We start from the raw sequence: 18,407 nt of genomic DNA, 5'->3' as shown, positions 1-18,407 counted from the left end.
TCCAAATCATTGGAGGAAGCGCTCCATAGATTGCGCGTACTTTAAAGAGAGAGTGCTTGATCTCCCTGATCGCAGTGAAAATAAACTTGTAGATATGCTTGAGACATATAAACGTTAAATATTGCAGCAGGTATCGTATGTATTTACATTAGTCTTTAAAAAAATATTGAAATATACGTTTAAGAGACAATTCAGGAGTTAAGAATGCTGTATAGAATGATACTTATGTATATGTAGATTACGCAGCGATTTATTACGCCATTACTTCTACAAGGTACCAATGCAACATTGAGTCCTTCAGGATGTCTAGCACGCCGAATATCCACTTTGGGCCTCGAATGAGAAAGTGTAGATGGTGAGTGGGGAATAAATATAGCAATGCGAACATGATGCATCTCGATTGTGAAATGGCAAAATCACGATTAACACTCGCCTCCTGCGTCTATTACCCTCGAGTTCCTTACGCGGACACATCTCTTACGACTCAAACCATTTCAAATAGCATTTATTTCGGCGAGTCATTTCATATGACAGACTCAAACAGGCAGCTTTTTTCCGACTATGGTCTAAATTTTGGCCTTTCCAAGAAAATTGTGGTATAGCGTAGCGTTCCGAAGGACATGTAGCCGTATTTACGTTGCTTGAGATAAATACAGCAAAAAATGAGAAATGGATATCTCCAATCATAGTGCATCCGCTCTGCATATATTTTCATCTGTACAGGCACTCTGAAACTCAACAGCACTATCCTTCAATTCTCATATGGATAAAAGCAAAGGCTGAGGAGTAGTCTCGATGATGAACAAAGATCGGGGAGTACTACTATGCTGTAAAAATATGAGAATTTAGACCATGCCATTCCAATGGTTCATGCAGGCCTAATACCTACAAAGTTGGGTAACGGATAGGTCCAGTATTCAGGAGTGCGAATTAACCCGCGAGAATAGCGCTATAAGATCCCTAGTGGTGTCTAGAACGATTTTCCCACCATCTTCTCCCAGGTAGCTGTCGCCTTGATACTAGCATCAACTAGTGGCGAGACTCGGTTACTGCACTGCGCGGATAATAATCCGTTACTCTTCACAAAGTATGTAAAACCGCTATTTGGAGACAGTCTTTCTCCCACTTTTCGAGCTAGATATTCTGTCTGATGAGCTACCCACATGGTTGAACTGATTTGAGCATGATAACAAGTACCTATTTTCTTCAGTGTAAGATTTATGATCCAGCAGCGAACTTTGGTGTCTGGCAAACCTACGCGCCCATTGTCGATCATAAAATTAAGGTCGTAGAAGTGTAAATATGCGCTGTAATACTTGCAGTGAAATTAGTCTAATAGAAGATATTCGCACCAGTCAAGTAATCAGTGAGATCAGTTTATCATGGACAGGCCCAGGACTTCAAAACAACACTCCGAAGAGAATTTTCTTACTGAAAGTCATGTTATTAAAATTTTGAAATAATTAGATATGATCACTTGAAGAATTTAGCCGTTTTAGAAGCAAATATTACATCCATTGTTATGTAAGTAGGACTAAAAACATCTAAATTAAATTTTGCAAGTAGGGTGTCGGCCTCAAGTAGAAGAATTCTGATCTGCGGTATGGGTCTCGTCTGGAGATAAAACTTCATCCACACTGAAACTCGGCCAAAAAGCCTGTATGATGTTAACTGGGAGTACACAACTTATATGTGGAGAGAGGGTTTACCGATGAGTCCAAATCCAACCAATCTGTAAGCTGCCAATCATGAAAGATAGGCATTTGTGCCATTGAGTTGCCCTGAGAGATGCTAAAAAACCCGCCCCCATCATTATTATTGAGAGTAGGGGTGCCTGGATTAAGGTCTATTGACTGTTCATGTGGTACGTTATTTGGAGTTCTCAACTGCTGTGGAGTCGATTTGTTTACCGCAGCAGCTCGAAATCCTTCCAGGATCACAGCATATCGCCGACTGGGTGAATTTGAAGATGTTGCTTGAGCAAGATGGCCGTGACAGTTCTCTGCAAGTTGCATCAGTCTCACACTATAACTGGGATCGTCTGTAGCGCCTATACGATGTTGCTGCATAACCCATACGTATGTTACCACCAGGGCACAAAACGTCACGTAGTGAGTCCACCAAAAGGCGTGAAAAATAGGCCCGTCTCGGGCCATAGTGTCTACCGATTCCAGCACATCTTTTGCAGCTTTAATACAGTCGCTAATCTGTGAAGTATAAACAGAAGCCGGGGAACGCATCAGAAATAGGCGGTTGACATGCATAATAGCGTGCGAGTGAGCGAGCCCCAGCGCTAAAGCTGGCCTTCGATAGCTGGGGATCAAAATAGATGGATGAACTGCACCAAGATGTGCAGGTAGGCTTTGATGCCAATCTTGAACCCGTTGCGTTAAGTCTTTTGCGGCAGCTATTCTTTCGACTTCAGAAATGAGTTTCGTTGTGTACATATCTTGTGAAATAGCTCCAATTATCTTTGCAATGCTAATGAACAAATGAGTTAATTCAATGTCAGATCATATGTCAGAGACAATATTAAATACCAGTATGTGCTTACCGTGCATGAAAAACCAACGCGTCAGTATGACACCCTCGGCGATCATCAATATCACCAACAGGCCCGTCTGCTGACATGTCTTCATCATTAATTCGATCGGGCAGATCTTGATCAATGTATTCATCATGAAAATGACGTGGTCTCCCAAATACAACTCCAAGATAATTATCAAGAACATATGCAGTCCAGAAAGTTCTAAGAGAGCACTGTTTTTCGATATAATCAGCTGCTGGCTTGTGTCTTCTTCTCCAATCAGCACGGCGTTGCAAACCCAGAGCAGAAATAAGCTGTAGTGCATTTCCAAAAATATACCAGCTCTGATTGAAACGTGAGGTGGTAAGAAGATATAGAACTTGAACAATGCGAACTTGGGCTGACTCTAGCCTGGGGAATCCTGTCTCTTGCTCTGTGAGCCTCATTGAGAAGCGGAAAAGATTATCAGCTAAGCGAAGCGCTTGACAATCTCCTGTGAGATATCCCTTAGACTTCTCACGATGGAACTTGGCAACTGATAGAATTGCGTATATAGTGGCTGCCTTTGCACGTCCAATCGTGTGCCATATGGCTATCCCTTCCTCCATATTGGTTTCCATAATACTCAGCCAATTTTCGGTAGATGGACGATGTAAGATGCGGTATGTAGCGATGCAGACATCGAAGTAAAGAGCCAAGAGAAACCTGGCCTCCAATGGGTCAGGGAGAGTATACAGTTGCTGGCTGCCTTCGCTTTCTATTGCCAACGGCTTGTCTCCAGCCATATATACCAGCTGACTTTCAGCTGATGACCGGGAATCATCACTGCCCTGACTGCTACCGTGAGTCGCTAGGCGCTTTGACGCTCTATGAAGAAATGCCAAACTAGACGTCGGATCAAATACCTGACCTTGGATTTCTGCCATTCCCAACTCAGGCGATGCACGAGAGGGAGCAGCAAGTACTTCTGGTTGTCGCGATGTCTGGGCTATTTGCCCATTACCACTTGGGGTTAAACCAGAGCTCGGCATGAAAGATATGCTTTCAGGTACAGCGAATCTGCTGGCTGAAGACCGTCCACTATCGCCTCCCGACTGCAATTGGCTCACATCGGATGACGGCGGAGGCGTAGGTGGCATGCCACGAGTATACTTTGCCTCATACAAGCATACTCGGCCTCTTGATATGCACTTTGCGCATGGCTGGTCACCGCTGCATTTCGCTTTTCTTGACTTGCAAAAGTCACAAGCGCGACTAACTTTACGCGCCTTCCGAAATGCAAGATCTGGAGTATCTTCAATGTACTCAGAGCTCCTCTTCTGCCCTGTGACTTCTGGTGCCATTAGGTGCTTAGTCAATACGTGGTGGATACGGGGTAGGATACGTTTCTTGCTGTTATCACCGCAACGCGAGGAACGTCTAAAAGGCGGAAAAGAAGCCGAAGGATGGAGTATTAATACGAGGGTTAGACTGCGATGCACTAAAATAGTAGCAGCGTCCCTTTCCCAGTGCGAGACAGACTGGGGACTTTGAGGATGCTGCATTGCGGGGATTTCGTGAGAAGATTACGAGTTCTGGTCCACCTGGGAGCCTAGTCTCAATATAGAAGATTGCAGGTTCAAATGGCATGACGATAGGTGTATTTACTGTGATAAGGTCGCTAGATAAAGAAGCAGTATATACGGAGTAGTCGGCCTAGTTTGTAGCATATTCTAGCCACTGTATGGGTATAGTTGTCGAGATTTCAGAAAATAGTCATTCCCTACATATGCAGGTTCTTATTCAACCTATGAAGCTTTGGAGAAATTGATGCATTGCCCTTTATCGAAAAAGAAAAAAGATAATATTTTTTCCCCTCCATATTATTGAATGTAACAATATAAACATTTCACCGAACAGTTGAAGGGAGCCGCAGTGGTGGAATCTTTTAGTTGAGGCAACAACCCCTAGAATACAAATACCAAATAGCACCGATTAGAGTGTATGCTTGAAAAGCAAACTCTTGTCCCCCAATCTAAGAAGTTCGTCTTCCGAAAACTGTGCTCTAATCTGTTCTTCAGGAATCTTGGACTTCTGTTGATTAGCCCACATATAACTCAATTCCAGGAATAGGGCAACAAGAACGCCAGAGCCACCAAAGGCCAAAGAGAGACCAAAGCCTGTGTGATAGAAAGGCGCTTCTTTGTCAAGATACATGAAGCTACCGATAATTCCACCAATGTTGCCCATACAGATGCAAAAGGCAACTCCGATCGCGCGACGGTTGGCTGGAGCCAGGTTATTGGCGGCCCAACTAGTTCCGGAAGGCTGGACAGGATAGATACCCATGCAAGTAAGCACAAGGGCGAAATAACCAGGGCCAGTATGGCTGCCTCCCAGGTCGCCGTTGAAGCCTATCACAACAGAGTATCCGATAGTGATGAGTAATAAAGGAATGACAACGAAGGGCATCCGCCAGAGAAAACGATCAGATAGGAAAGCGAAGAAAATAGAAGAGATACCTCCTGCGACGTAAGCAGGTACTGTCATAAGTTGGGCCATTGTGTTGTTGGAAAAGCCCATCGCCTTAATTATGGAAGGAAGGGTGAATTTGGTACCATATGAGCATGCTGAAATACAAAGGAGAATGTATGCTTGGAGATAAAGCCTCCAATTGGTGAGAACCATTCTGAATTCATACCAGCCGAATCTGTTCTCAGCTGACTGTTCTGAGAAACGTCCACCCTGCTTCACGAATGCTTGGAGCTCAAGGAATCTTATCTCGTCTTGCGACAACCAACTTCCTGAGAGCGAGGGAGAATCAATGAGGAAAAAGAAACAAAGCACTCCAAGCAGAGTAGTAGCAATACCTTCGAGGAGGAAGATCCACCGCCAGCCCTCATACCCACCAATGCCATCCATCAGAGCAATTGCAGCGGCCAAAAGACCTGAAAATGCTCCGGACAAAGCACTGGTGCAGTAAAAGTATGCAATTCTTGTGGCAAGCTCCTTCGGCATGTACCAAAATGTACAGAGATAAATTGCGCCAGGGTAAAACCCCGCTTCGAACACGCCAAGCAGAAGTCGCACGGCGAGCAACCCGCCAAAGTTGCTGACAACTCCGTGCATGGTCATAACAATTCCCCAAATAGTGACCAGCGAGCCGAGATAGACTGAGGGGCGTTTGAACTTCTTCAATAAGACATTGCTGGGTACCTCGAGCAAGATGTATGGTATGAAGAACAGGGCTAAGACAATATTGTACTGGTTGCCCACTAGATGAAGGTCTTCAGCAAGTCCTTCAATTTTTGCATTTCCAATATTTGCACGGTCGAGTTGTGAAACGAGATAGAGAATCGCCAGCATTGGGACAAGTCGTAGATCAACCTGTGGACATAGAGCGGTTAGCGTTAATTTTTATTACAAAGACGGCTCTTGCTGATGCTTCTCACCTTTCTGACGATTTTCTTCCTCTGATATTGTGTTACGCTATTATAGAAAGCTGCATCATCTTCGCTCAGACCCAGCACAGGTATGCTGTCAATAATTCTAACTTGCGCTGTTTTCTCTATGTCGTTGTTGGTAGGTATTTCATCTTTATCATCGATCATGACAATCTCTGGTTTCTCGATTTTCGCAGCGTTTAGGGCCATGTTAATGTTTTTGGGCCAAGATTGAAGAAGCTGGGTTTAAGATGCTTAGATGGAGGCCACATAAGACGGCTATAACCAACTGTGAGAGAATGGGGAGAACACCGCCTGTATCTTAAACCATGGAGCCATCGAGGTGGTGTCAGGAATTTTATTATGAAGTACCTATAAGCTGTGATTAAGTATATCCTTAATTATCAACTGATGTGACTACATTTCATCCGACTCTCTGGGTAGCTTAGTATTTGCCCCGCACTCGAAAATCAAATCTGGGGTAAAGTTCCACTTGCATTCTGCTAACGAAAAGCCGGTGGATGTTGGGGATTTTTATCCGAAATTTCAAGATCATCGTCGTGTTAACGGATAAAGATCCGCAGAGAGGGAATATCGAGAAGGAGCATCAATGAGGCCATTCATGCTAAAACAACGAGGGATCGCATTTGACATGGTTATGCTTAGATAAGCATTTAATATAGTGCGGCTATTTTCCCTCTCACTATAGAGTGCAAAGTAATGAAATAGGTCCCATATCCCCAGATTCCAACTGAGTGCAAGGAAACTTTCTCTTGATATTTTTATAAAAGTCTCAACTCGAAACATTATGCCAGCTGCCATCTACGTTTCGGCTTCTCATCAGGGATCTTTGGATCCCTCAAGAAAGCCCGTAGTGAGGCCATCGTCAACTTCAGCCAATATAGCCAAGTCCGAGTCCGTACCCCGCACAATCGATGCATTATTACGCCTACGCGCTACATCTTATCCTCAAGATCATATTGTTTCGTATCCAAAGTCAGGAATAGAATTTATAGACTATAATCTACAGCAACTTGATGTATTCGCTTGGAGGGTGGCAAATCATTATGAGCGGCATCTACCCGCGCGAAAGTCATCGCAAGAAAAGCCGCTTGTTGTGGCACTCTTAGGCGTATCAAATTTCGAATATCTCATTACGCTGCTCGCTCTAATAAAGCTTGGGCATACGGTTCTCCTTCTATCAACGAGGATCACAGTTCCAGCTATTGAATCTCTCATGAATGCTACATCAGCCTCTACAATCATTGTAGACAGGAAACATTTGAGCACAGCAGGAGAGATTCAAAATCTGCTCCCACTATTGCAACTATATGAGATTATAGACCGTCAAGTATTTGAGTATTCAATAGAAGCTCATGGAGACACTCAACTAGATTCTCATCTAGATCCGGAAACCGAGACGGAAAATATTGCTCTTATCGTCCATTCAAGCGGTAAGTCAAATAAGGTTTACACTTAGTGAAAATAAAAATTGATGGAAACATAGGATCAACTGGCCATCCAAAGCCAATTTTTCAGACACATAAATCATGTCTTGCCAATTATGCAAACAGCATGAATATGAAATCATTCATAACAATGCCGCTATATCACAACTATGGTATCTGCAGCTTCTTTCGGGCATTGCACTGCCGTAAATCTATTCATTTTTACAATGCTGAACTTCCATTAACCCAAGAAAACTTGTTGAAAATCTTCCAGAGAAACAAATTTGAGATCTTCTATGGCGTTCCATATACGCTCAAGCTGCTTTCAGAGTCTCAGACAGGCATTAATCTCCTTCAGGATTTAGAACTTGTAATGTATGGTGGTTCAGCCTGCCCGGATGATCTAGGAAATCTTCTTGTCGAGAATGGAGTTAATCTTATAGGTCTTTATGGAGCGTAAGTGAATTCGTTTTCCGCGTCTTTGCAAAACAGTGTTAATAAAAAGTAGAACCGAAGTTGGGCAACTCATGACTTCTTTTCGCCCGAAAGACGATAAAGCGTGGAATTATGTCCGAGAACACGATGCACTTGCGCCATTTTTGAGATGGGAGCCACGGGGCTCAAACTTGTATGAGTGTGTTATTTTGGAAGGCTGGCCATCCAAGGTGCAGTCTAGTCGGCCAGATGGCGCCTACGCAACGAAAGATGTTTTCGAACCTCATCCAAGCATTCCTAGAGCGTGGAAATTTATTGCTCGACTGGACGATACAATTGTTCTTGTAAATGGCGAAAAGTTTAACCCTGTGGATATAGAGGGTACAATACGATCGAACAAGAACGTCACTGAAGCCGTCGTGTTCGGTGCTGGTCGTGCTCATCTTGGCATCTTGCTTGTCCCAGCCGCTGGATTGGCTGCTCGCACTAATGAAGAGATACTTGATATAATCTGGCCAGTCGTCGAATTTGCGAACAAATCTGCGGATGCCTTCGCCCGAATTTCTCGAAATATGATCCGGCTATTACCACACGATTGTGCTTATCCTCATACGGATAAGGGAAGCATAATACGACAAGCGTTTTACCAAAAGTTCAAAGTGGAAATTGAGGAAACTTATGATCTTGCTGATTCAAGTTCAGAAAAACTTGTGCAATTCGATCTCCCAGAGCTGCAACAATTTGTAAGAGATCTTCTCCACAAGACGGCTGAAACATCTGCGCCAGTTCAAGACGATGAAGACTTTTTTTCGCTGGGCTTAGACTCATTACAAGCTATCCAAATGAGAAGTGAGATTCTGAGAAAGGTCGATATTGGCGGAAATAAACTTGGGCAACAAATTGTATTTGAGCAGCCGTCAATTAATAAATTGAGCAGCTTTTTACTTTCTCTACGAATTGGTAAAGATGCCGCTGAGAAGCTGTCCATCGAACAACAGATGGAAAATCTCGTGATGAGATATTCGACAGAGACTTTATCTATATCAAATAACTCTTCAATTGTAAGCTCTCTTCTTTGATACCATGATTAGCAATATCTCTGACCTTCCGCTTTTCAGGTTGTTACAGGCGCTACCGGCTCTCTTGGCGCTTATATTGTTGCAAAACTAGCTTCTAGGCCCGATATTGACCAAGTATATTGCCTAGTTCGTGCCAATGATTTAACTCATGGCTACAAAAGAGTTGTACGCTCAATGATACAGAGAAGGGTTTACCACTTGCTGTCTTTAGCCTCGCGGCGTAAAATCATAGTCTTGCCGTCAAATCTGGCAGAGCCAGATCTTGGATTGTCTAAATCAGCCTACGAAGCCGTTACGGAGAATCTCACTGCGGTGATCCACTGCGCTTGGTCTGTTAACTTTAACATGCACCTATCAAGTTTCGAGAAAGGAAATATCGCAGGCGTATCACATCTTATTTCTCTCTGCCAGTCTGCGCAGCCACCCGCAACAATGAACTTTTGCTCGTCAGTCAGTACTTGCTCTCAGGCAACGGTTGTTCCTGTTCCCGAACGCGTTCCAGACTTTTCATGGGCACAAAACATGGGGTATGCTCAATCTAAATCGGTAGCCGAGCATATTTGCGCTAAAGCCGCTTCTCAGGGTGTAACTACTCGCGTGCTTCGTATTGGGCAAATTATTGGCGATACAGAGCATGGAGTGTGGAACTCCCAAGAAGCAGTACCTATGATGATGCAGACTGCAGTAACAATCGGCGCTCTACCGAGACTTCAAGAAACTCCATCGTGGCTGCCTGTCGATGTTGTGGCAGATGTCGTCACAGATATATCGCTCTCCGGAGCGGGAAGCATATTTGCTAATGTCACTAATCCACAAGTCTTTAGCTGGAATGATGACCTTCTACCTGCTCTACGCAGATGCGGGCTTGTATTTGACGAAGTTGAGCCCAAAGAGTGGATTAAGAGACTGCGGACATCGAACTTGGATCCCGTGGCCAATCCTCCCATCAAGCTACTAGATTTCTTTGCATCCAAGTATGACAGAGATTCGTTCAGTCCATCAAACAGATTTGCCACCGAAGTGGCGCGTTCTTTCTCGCCAGCCTTGGCTACAGTTCCCAGTCTTTTAGAGGGGCATGTCGCCAAATTTGTTAGCTATCTAAATGAAAAGGCATGGAAGATCTCATCATCTCTAAAAGAGGGTGACAGAACGGCTATTATTATAACAGGACCATCTGGAACGGGAAAATCGGCGGTTGGAAATAGGATAGCGCAAGCGCTTGACATCCCTTTTATTGAGGGTGACAAACTATGCTCCCGCCAAGACATTGTGAAAATAAGATCTGGCATTACACTCTCTGACGAAGATAGCTTATCTTGGATCGATATAATCAATCGACGAACCACGGATACATTCGCCGACCTTGGATACAACTGTGCGGTTGTTACCTGCTCTGCTTTGAGAGAAAGATACCGCAACCAGATTCGTCGCCATATGTTTGCACATCAAGTAAAGGTTATTTTTATTGATCTACAGGCTGACCGAGATATTCTTGCGAGACGTCTTCAAGAGCGTCAAGACAGCGTTATGGGAGCAAATATGGTCGACAACCGAATACATGTATACGAAGAGCCTAGTATCAAAGAGTTTGATGTCGTACCTGTGGATACAGAGGACGCTGATCAAGCGGTATTGGACAAGATTCGATGGATCGTTGAAGACGGAGTTGAATGGATTTAGAGGCATTTCGAGCCACTTATAACTAGAATATAAAATATAGAAAGATCGGATGTCAAAGAGCAATTCAATAAATGCGGCGTGACGTTGACTGTAAACAGAATTTTAATCGCTATTAAGATTGGCATATCGATGATATGCTACGAAAATATCATTTAAATATGCTTGCACTCTGTTCAGAGAGGCTCCATAAGTACCAGTGGCCCTGCGGGCACCACCAGCGGTCCCTGGCTCTCTAGTACGATCTTCCACCTAGAATCCGCATAACCCAGAGCATACCGCGATATATTAGGTTCTGTTGTGCGATAAAATGCCGCGCGCAATGGCCCTTCTTGATCTTGATCCCAGTATAGCCTCCGAAGCCAGGCGTGCAGCCGGGGATAATCGTGTCGGATCGATTTGAGGTTACATTGAAAGACGCTGTGGTACGCAACGTCAAATCGCGCCAATGTGGTGTATAAACGTATGTCGGCCTCAGTGATTGAGTCGCCGAAAAGAAAAGGCTTTCTGTGGCTAAGATGCTCTTCAAGGCGATCGAGGGATGCGAATAGTGGATAGATATTTTCATCATATGCTTTCTGAGACTTTGAGAAGCCAACCTTGTAGACACCATTGTTCACGGTGTTATATACCCATTCATTCATCACATCAATCTCAGCTCTGAGTTGCGGCGGATATAGGCCTTTACCAGGTCGGTTCTCCTCACGAAGGTGCGCCGGCAAAAACTCGTCAAATTCTAAATAGAGCATACGGATAATTTCTAAAGATTCATTATTGACAAGGACGTCGGCTTTTTTATCCCATAATACAGGTACGGTGTAGCGACCTGTATAGTCAGGGTCGGCTTTGAGGTACAATTCTTTGAGCTTCTTGAACCCGTGCAGAGGATCTTCGGTTAGAGAGCCTCCTTCGCCGCTAAAATACCATCCCTCAGGGCCCATAGTGAAATGGAGTTGGTAAACATCAATTATAGAATCAAGTCCTTTCAGAAACCGAACTATCAAAGTTCTATGTGCCTATGTACTAATAATATTAGATTTTTTTTTTCTATTAAAATTAAATTAACCCAACTGGTGGGAAGCAGAGGGTGTAATTTGACTAACCCATGGACAACCAGGGGAGAGATACAGGGCATAGCGGCCCTTTTCAGCAGGAAACCGTGAGTTTGGGTCCTTGGAAACGAAATTTCGGAAAATGCTATCTGGCCGAGTGAAATTACCGTTTTCGTGATAAATCTAAACAATGGAGTAAGTGATCTCCCCAGGTGATACTGTGGCTTATACGAAATACCTTTTTTTCTGATGACATGTCGAGTAAGCTATATGTGATGACGCTACGGCAAGATAAGAGGAACTAAGTATAGATTAGATATATTGACTTAAGCCAATTTTGAGCCTCAGAATCTCTCAAGAACCAGGAAATGGGAAGAAACCAAAGTAAATAGATATGTGATCGTATACTTGCGTCCTAATTGGCACTTCCTCTCATTTAAATCATCGCTCGTGGCGTGATTAAAGCTTACAAATTCTAATGCCATAACGCGGGGGATTGGATTTCCAAGCCTTTATCAATCAAAATTGGAGCTACTGAACGACCTAGGCCATTAGGTAAGGCACCTTGCCAGTGGCAGTAACATTATAGAGTATCAAGTTTTACATGCGTATTCTAGGCCATGACAACATGGTGATGGTATAGAAGAAAGCGGACTTGGAGTTGATGTGGTTTTGCTAAGATGGAAGACATTTATTTTTGCAGGGTTAGCTATAAATGATACAGTACTCAAATTGGAAATACATTGGCAAGCGCGACAAGAATTGTAAATTGGGCTTGAGGAGGGGCCGAGCTCCGCTGAGATTACGTGCATGCTATGGAGCGAGGATCCCCCCGTGTTAGGCTTGCAACATAACAATAAGTAGAATGGAGATTATCAAGTACTATTTATAGGTTCATTAATCAAGATATACGTAATAAGATCAACGGGCCTTATGTACCAACTAAATACTCGAGAGCTGCATTGTATTGATAATGCGGCATGAGATTACTATTAAGATGTAATCGTACCACAATCGCCACGCTTAAAAACCAATAGCAATTGTCCATCGGCGATACTAAGGAGAAGTGCATAAAATCCTTCTGGATGCAACCGAGCTGTCAGCCCGCCCTTACCATAGCACAAGTTCTTATTCTACACTAGGAATGACCTACGAGTACTTCAGCGGATGATCCTGATACAGGCTTAAACGCTAGGTATGCAACATATGAGTGGATAAAGTAGCTCTGTACTTTTCTATATATATATATATTAGATAAGGTAACTGTAAACGATGTGACAGGGCCGAGAAGCTTACTTCTCTTAAGCAGCGGAAACTTAAATGAATAAGCTTCACTCACAGGATCCATTTCTTGGCGCTGTACAATTGTGTTGTGATACTATGGCCCACTGTAAAGAGTCTAAAATCTCACACCAACAAAATTGAGGCTACGCATTCAACGAACAATAACACATGTAGGTACTAGTATTCGCAAAAAACATCGCTCAATCACTAATCAGGTATGCCGGGTCAGCGTTTATGTTGTGTACTATTAAATGTGAAATCTGATATAATGATCCGTCGTAAATATCTCGTTGAAGATTTAAGGGTCCATTCGTACTAAACCAATTGACCATTGTTTCTCCATATACCCCCAATTGCTTGGAATTATCACTTGGAATCACTTATTTCAATTACAATATGGCAATGTCCTCTGGCGCTGTTACAACTCTTGACGGAATTTCTATACGATATATTTTTGCTGGGAATGCAACTGATCCTGTGCTACTGTTTATTCCGGGATGGGCACAAACGGCAATCCAGTGGCGGAAGCAGATTTCCTATTTCAGCGCCAAGTACCGCGTCATTGCTATTGACCATCGCGGCTTTGGCGACTCTGATAAACCGGAATGGGGGTATCGAATAACTCGTTTGGCAGCAGACTTGAACGATATAATTCTTCAACTAGATCTTAAGGATGTTGTTCTCTGTGGACATTCCATGGGTTGCTCCATTATCTGGGCACATTGGGACACTTTCGTTTCTTCTCGGACGCGTATTTCTCGTCTTATACTTGTCGACCAATCGCCTTGCATAATCGCAGATCCAGCATGGGATGACGGCGTGGCCAATTCTCTAGGATCAATATTCACACCCACTACTGCTCTTGAGATGGGAAACAGTTTACGTGGGGCCGAAGGAAGGGAATATGCGGCCGGATTTCTGAGATCCCTATTCTCTCCATCACTGAGCGCGGAAGACTTTGTATGGATGAAGCATCAATGGAGCAAAATGAATCTCTCTCATGCAGCCAAGTTATTAATAAACCACGCTGCAGAGGATTGGAGGGATGTCATACCCACAATCACTATTCCTACGCTCGTTGTCGGTGGTGAACGAAGTGTATTTGGGATAAACAGTGCTCGATGGATTGCTTCTCACATCCCACAGAGCAAACTGGAAATCTTTAAAGAAAATGAAAGCGGCAGCCACTTTATGTTTTGGGAGAACGATGCTAAATTTAACGAAGTGGTCGAGAAGTTTCTAAGTAATTAGCAGCGATTGTTTTTCCCTCTTTGACGTTTGGTAGAATCCTTCACTATAGATATATATATGTGGAGCTTCCCCTATATAAAAGTCAGAAATACAAAGTCCTAAATTGTAGTTGGCTTGCAGCAGTGAAGTTTATAGGCATTTTTAGGCATTTTTAGGCATTTCTTTTTCTCTCTATTACTATCAGTCTCAACAATATGCTGTAGTATTCATCTCATAAGACTAACTCAAATACTCCGTGGCGCAATCGGATTTATAAAGGACTCTGGGGATATAGTGAGTTAAGTGGCAACTTTCTTGCTTATACTATATACTCCAGGATTAACATAATAAAACAATAATGACAAATGAAGCTATATGACGACTATGTATATCGTAGGGTTGAATAAGTTATGATTTAAGAAAAATCCGCCCTCTCTCTATCAGAGATCTTCCTCATCCGACTCGCTAGGCAAGGGTAACATTGGGGTCGCATACATAGGGCCCAATTCCCCGGATAAATGGAACAAGTCTGAGTTCACTTCTGGGGCCTTTTTGAGATTCACTGGAATATGCTGGTAAAAGAGGTTTCCTGCATTTGACTTGGCTGTCTCACTCACCACCCCTCCTCTCCTTACCAGGGCGGACTCCGACATAAAGGTGATAGTTAAGATGTAATAATCCAGCTTGCCATCCGTGTTTTCATCACGAGTCCATCGCTTATTGTGCCACGTACTCGTACCGGTCCATCGGGATACTTCGTGACATTTGCCCGAGACGTCCGCGTACAGAACATTGCCATCAGATTTCTTGAAGAACCAATTCTCGGCTATATGCTTGCCAATGGTGTCAATTTGATCCTTTTTGCGTTCTAGTGATTCGAGCTCAAGCCGAAATTCTTGCGTCGAAGGTGACATTGCTGCTGCTGCTCTAGGAATCCAATCAGCTTCGAAGCGCAGCGGCTCATCGTTTTCCCAGAACCACCAGTCCGTGTGGCGAATTGTTAACGCTAGCCGGCGAGGATGTAAACCGGGGGTATGTAGCAGATCGGCTAATCCGCCTTCCTCTACACGATACATCTGCGCAAAAGCGTGAAGGCTCTCAATTTCGACTTTGTCTTGGCTCAACTGCCGACTAATTTCAGGGAGCAGCTCTCTCAGCTTCCTTATGCTGTGCCAGCTCTGGTAACCGGGAGGTGCGCGATCCGGAGCAGAAATCCAGTGCGTCTGCTCCGTGAGAATGAATGGGAGGAACCAGGTCTCTCGGTATATGGCGCGGCATGTCCTCAGCAGCTCGATGCTAGTCTTGCGAGGAGCGAAATACGAAGGTCGCGAGTAGCAGGTGTCGATGTGGTATGGAGAATCAGTATCTTCATAATCTGACAGCACAAAAGTGAAGATTTTGGTGCGAATTTCAGGGGGTAAAAGAGAGAACAGCGGTGATTCTTCTTGTGGCTCAATCTCTTTTGCAAGAATTTGCTGGTACAGTGGTTCTGGTGGAGGTGGTGCCGAGTTTCTGAGCCCAGCTCTTCTGCTAAAGCGAGGCTGGCCTTGGTGGCGAGAGCCTCTGAGGGATGGAAATAAAAAGCTCATGCTGAAAGAAAAAAAAGACGACCGAATGTCACGAAAGCAAGATAAAGATTACCAAGTAAAGGAACTTCTTTGTGCATTTATAGAATCCATAACAAGACATAAACTACATTATGCTGTTTAGTTGTTTGCTGACTATTCCCAGCTAAACGAGGCAGCAACAGGCAGCGATAGGCAGCAATGGGTGGATCAGGGATGGGGTAGCGGAGTGGCTCACAGCTGGGCTACTGTGATTCGTTGCGCGCCGCCAACAAACAATAATTAATGACCAACCGGCGTTGAGTACCTATTCACGAAAGATTGCGCAGATGTTTAGTAAAAGCGGGCAATGCTCGGATGCAAAATCGGAGCATGGGTGAATCAACATACAACCCACAAAGCGCCTATAGACGGATATACATTTTCTTCACGTCCAATGTCTCTATTTCTTGCGCCGGCTCTTCAGTTATTACTCAATATAGCTGCTGCCTATCTTCAATGTCTCATAGTATTTTGACTCGAAGATGTATGTAAGAACAACAAGTCTCCTATCAAACCTTACATAACAACCAGCCGTCTTCAATTAAATGATTTTCATCACACTCATATTGATATTTTTCATCGCGCGTATTTGGATCATCATCATCTTTACAACAGTGACTAGGTGCAATATATTCTCTCAAGCTATTTTAAAAAGTGCGTTCAATGGAGGACGGCGATATCGCTTCGAGCATTTATTAGACGAGCATCACTATTACAATCTCCTACGACTACTCAAGGCATGGTGCTTCTAATGAGTGTGTTTATGTTTATCCTTTCATGTTGTTATGTAACTATGTACTAGCACAAGTACAGAAATTTATACAACTCTATAGTATATGGATATCTGCCGGTTTGTCCATGTTCATCGTCTCCAACTCAATTATTTCAGCCTTAACTTCTGCCTTGCCTTCTGCCTTATGCTCCAACACATAATTGCCAAATTTCCTAGTTGGTACTTCTTTGTCAAACATTTCGTTGATATCCTCTAAGCTCCTCCCCTTCATCTCAGGAACACAGAAGTAGGCAAATATAAAAGAACAGATAGCTAGCGCCCCGAAGATGAATCCTACTTTGGACTGCAAATCTGCGTACGGGGCATTAAGCAGGTATGGAGTGAAGAATGAGAAGAGAAAGCTAGAAGTCCAGATGTTAGTGTTTAATGCCTCTAAAATGGTACTAACGGAGACTGAACCCACTTTGTTACAATATTAACAATGGAGGCAACTCTTTGAGTCTTATCGCGGAGTCTTGATGCTGGAAGCTCTGTTGTGACAATGTAGTTCAATGGATCCCAACTAAAACACAGACTGGCCGACGACAATGCTGTGGCGCCGACTATGACTTGTTTTTGAGTAAGAGAAGGGTTCGCAGCTGTTCCAATGCCTCCCATAGTGAAAAGCCAGATAATCTGGAGAAGAGAGCCGGTCATTAGGATGGGGCGGCGGCCAATTTTGTCCGTGATAGAAATTCCAACAAGACAACAGAAGAAATTGATACATGAGCTCATGATTGAATAATTGAATGGATTAATTGAACCAATGGACTGCACAAAGAGAGTTCCGTATGCGGCGGTGAACGGCGATCCTGTGGCCTGGATGAAAAAGTTCATGCCCATAGCAACAAGAGTGCGCCTCCGATTTGTGCCACGAAAAAGATCCGAATATCGTCCTTGATTATGTTCCTCGATGAGAGACAAACGCAGTCCGTCAAGGTCCTCATGTGCGTTGTAAGACGGATCGGAGCCGCGAAGCGTTTGGAGAGACCGCAACGCATCTTCCTCTCTATCCTGTAGAAGTAGCCATCTGGGAGACTCCGGGATAAACCAGACGCATGACGCTACTGTGATGGGAACGATATAAAAAAGGCCCATTGGAATTCTCCATGCCGCATTGGAGGTAAGCCCACTTGTGCCACGGCAGACACTGTTGATGATTACGCCTCCGAGCAATAGACTGGTCTGATATGTCCCAACAGCGAAGCCTCTGATAGGTGCTGGAACGATCTCAGCTTGGAATGGAGGGCATGTAGCTAGTTCCATTCCTATATATGTATAATTAAGGATACGACCGGCGAGTACCTGTCCCCTTGTTGTAGCTGAGATGAGGACAGTCGCAGACATAATAGCCCAAAGGGACATGCAGAACATGGCCATTCTACGGCCATACTTAGCACTAATGTTACTGCCAACGTAAAGACCTAAAAGCATTACGTATTAGATATAACGTCTTTTTGAAGATGCGTTCTTGTTATTCGACCTACCAACAGCGAACCCTATGAAGTTAAGGCTGTTCAAAAGAGAAAGGTAGTATGTAGGGACAGCATATGTATTGGTCTTGGGGTTGTAGTCTCCGAATTGCTTTTTATATGCAAGCATTGCTTGACTTGTTGCAATACCTTGGTTGTCAAAGCCATAGTTGAAGGTGGATAAGGCGATCAGAGCCACAGAAAGGGCCAGACGGGGGGTAAAATGCCGAGAGAATCGGTTTTGGCGAATGAACGAGAAAGCCATTTTCGATAACGCTGTTTTATAAGCTCAACAGCAGGCGGCTATATTGACAACGCCGCAGGGTACGGACGTGCATTTATATACACGTTTATGAGCGCTCTAGGAGGCCATTGCGCCTTCGCCAAACCATTCATCCGTTA

The 18,407-nt window shown here is 43.9% G+C and overlaps 7 protein-coding genes across 8 annotated transcripts; 2 read left to right on the top strand and 5 right to left on the bottom strand.

Annotated features, from left to right (window-relative positions):
• Positions 1-1,489: 1,489 nt before the first annotated feature.
• Positions 1,490-4,027, bottom strand: TrAFT101_011233 (uncharacterized protein). Its single transcript, XM_024905636.2, has 3 exons — positions 2,555-4,027; positions 1,710-2,481; positions 1,490-1,657 (listed from the first exon to the last, which is right to left on the bottom strand). Exons 1-3 carry the CDS (start codon positions 3,868-3,870, stop codon positions 1,577-1,579), a joined length of 2,169 nt encoding a protein of 722 aa, XP_024755037.2. The 5' UTR covers positions 3,871-4,027; the 3' UTR covers positions 1,490-1,576.
• A 319-nt stretch (positions 4,028-4,346) lies between these two features.
• TrAFT101_011232 (uncharacterized protein) lies at positions 4,347-6,159 on the bottom strand (the record flags this gene model as incomplete). Its single annotated transcript, XM_024901446.2, has 2 exons — positions 4,347-5,893; positions 5,959-6,159. 2 exons carry the CDS (start codon positions 6,157-6,159, stop codon positions 4,502-4,504), a joined length of 1,593 nt encoding a protein of 530 aa, XP_024755036.2. The 3' UTR covers positions 4,347-4,501.
• A 531-nt stretch (positions 6,160-6,690) lies between these two features.
• On the top strand, positions 6,691-10,649 carry TrAFT101_011231 (putative NRPS-like protein biosynthetic cluster). Its single transcript, XM_024902877.2, has 4 exons — positions 6,691-7,403; positions 7,457-7,853; positions 7,906-8,893; positions 8,951-10,649. The coding sequence occupies exons 1-4, from the start codon at positions 6,758-6,760 to the stop codon at positions 10,589-10,591; spliced, it is 3,672 nt and encodes a 1,223-aa protein (XP_024755035.2). The 5' UTR covers positions 6,691-6,757; the 3' UTR covers positions 10,592-10,649.
• A 20-nt stretch (positions 10,650-10,669) lies between these two features.
• Positions 10,670-12,086, bottom strand: TrAFT101_011230 (uncharacterized protein). Of its 2 annotated transcripts, none has more exons than XM_066129182.1 (3): positions 11,879-12,086; positions 11,692-11,823; positions 10,670-11,611 (listed from the first exon to the last, which is right to left on the bottom strand). In XM_066129182.1, the coding sequence occupies exon 3, from the start codon at positions 11,527-11,529 to the stop codon at positions 10,765-10,767; it is 765 nt and encodes a 254-aa protein (XP_065985313.1). In that variant the 5' UTR covers positions 11,530-11,611; positions 11,692-11,823; positions 11,879-12,086; the 3' UTR covers positions 10,670-10,764. The 2 variants fall into 2 exon arrangements, with proteins under 2 accessions (XP_065985313.1, XP_024755034.2); XM_024910822.2 differs by having other exon boundaries at positions 10,670-11,604.
• A 1,234-nt stretch (positions 12,087-13,320) lies between these two features.
• Positions 13,321-14,175, top strand: TrAFT101_011229 (uncharacterized protein; the record flags this gene model as incomplete). The annotated part of the gene is made up of 1 exon (XM_024901460.1): positions 13,321-14,175. The coding sequence occupies one exon, from the start codon at positions 13,321-13,323 to the stop codon at positions 14,173-14,175; it is 855 nt and encodes a 284-aa protein (XP_024755033.1).
• Positions 14,176-14,413: 238 nt separating this feature from the next.
• TrAFT101_011228 (uncharacterized protein) lies at positions 14,414-15,851 on the bottom strand. Its single transcript, XM_066129181.1, has one exon. It carries the CDS (start codon positions 15,741-15,743, stop codon positions 14,595-14,597), a length of 1,149 nt encoding a protein of 382 aa, XP_065985312.1. The 5' UTR covers positions 15,744-15,851; the 3' UTR covers positions 14,414-14,594.
• A 737-nt stretch (positions 15,852-16,588) lies between these two features.
• TrAFT101_011227 (uncharacterized protein) lies at positions 16,589-18,270 on the bottom strand (the record flags this gene model as incomplete). Its single annotated transcript, XM_066129180.1, has 3 exons — positions 16,589-16,895; positions 16,943-17,957; positions 18,021-18,270. The coding sequence occupies 3 exons, from the start codon at positions 18,268-18,270 to the stop codon at positions 16,589-16,591; spliced, it is 1,572 nt and encodes a 523-aa protein (XP_065985311.1).
• Between the last annotated feature and the right edge of the window lie 137 nt (positions 18,271-18,407).

Source organism: Trichoderma asperellum, chromosome 7, assembly GCF_020647865.1.
Source record: "Trichoderma asperellum chromosome 7, complete sequence".
Classification (NCBI taxonomy): Eukaryota; Fungi; Ascomycota; class Sordariomycetes; order Hypocreales; family Hypocreaceae; genus Trichoderma; species Trichoderma asperellum.
The sequence above is the reverse complement of the archived record's forward strand: the minus strand, read 5'-3'. Positions and strand labels throughout refer to the sequence as shown.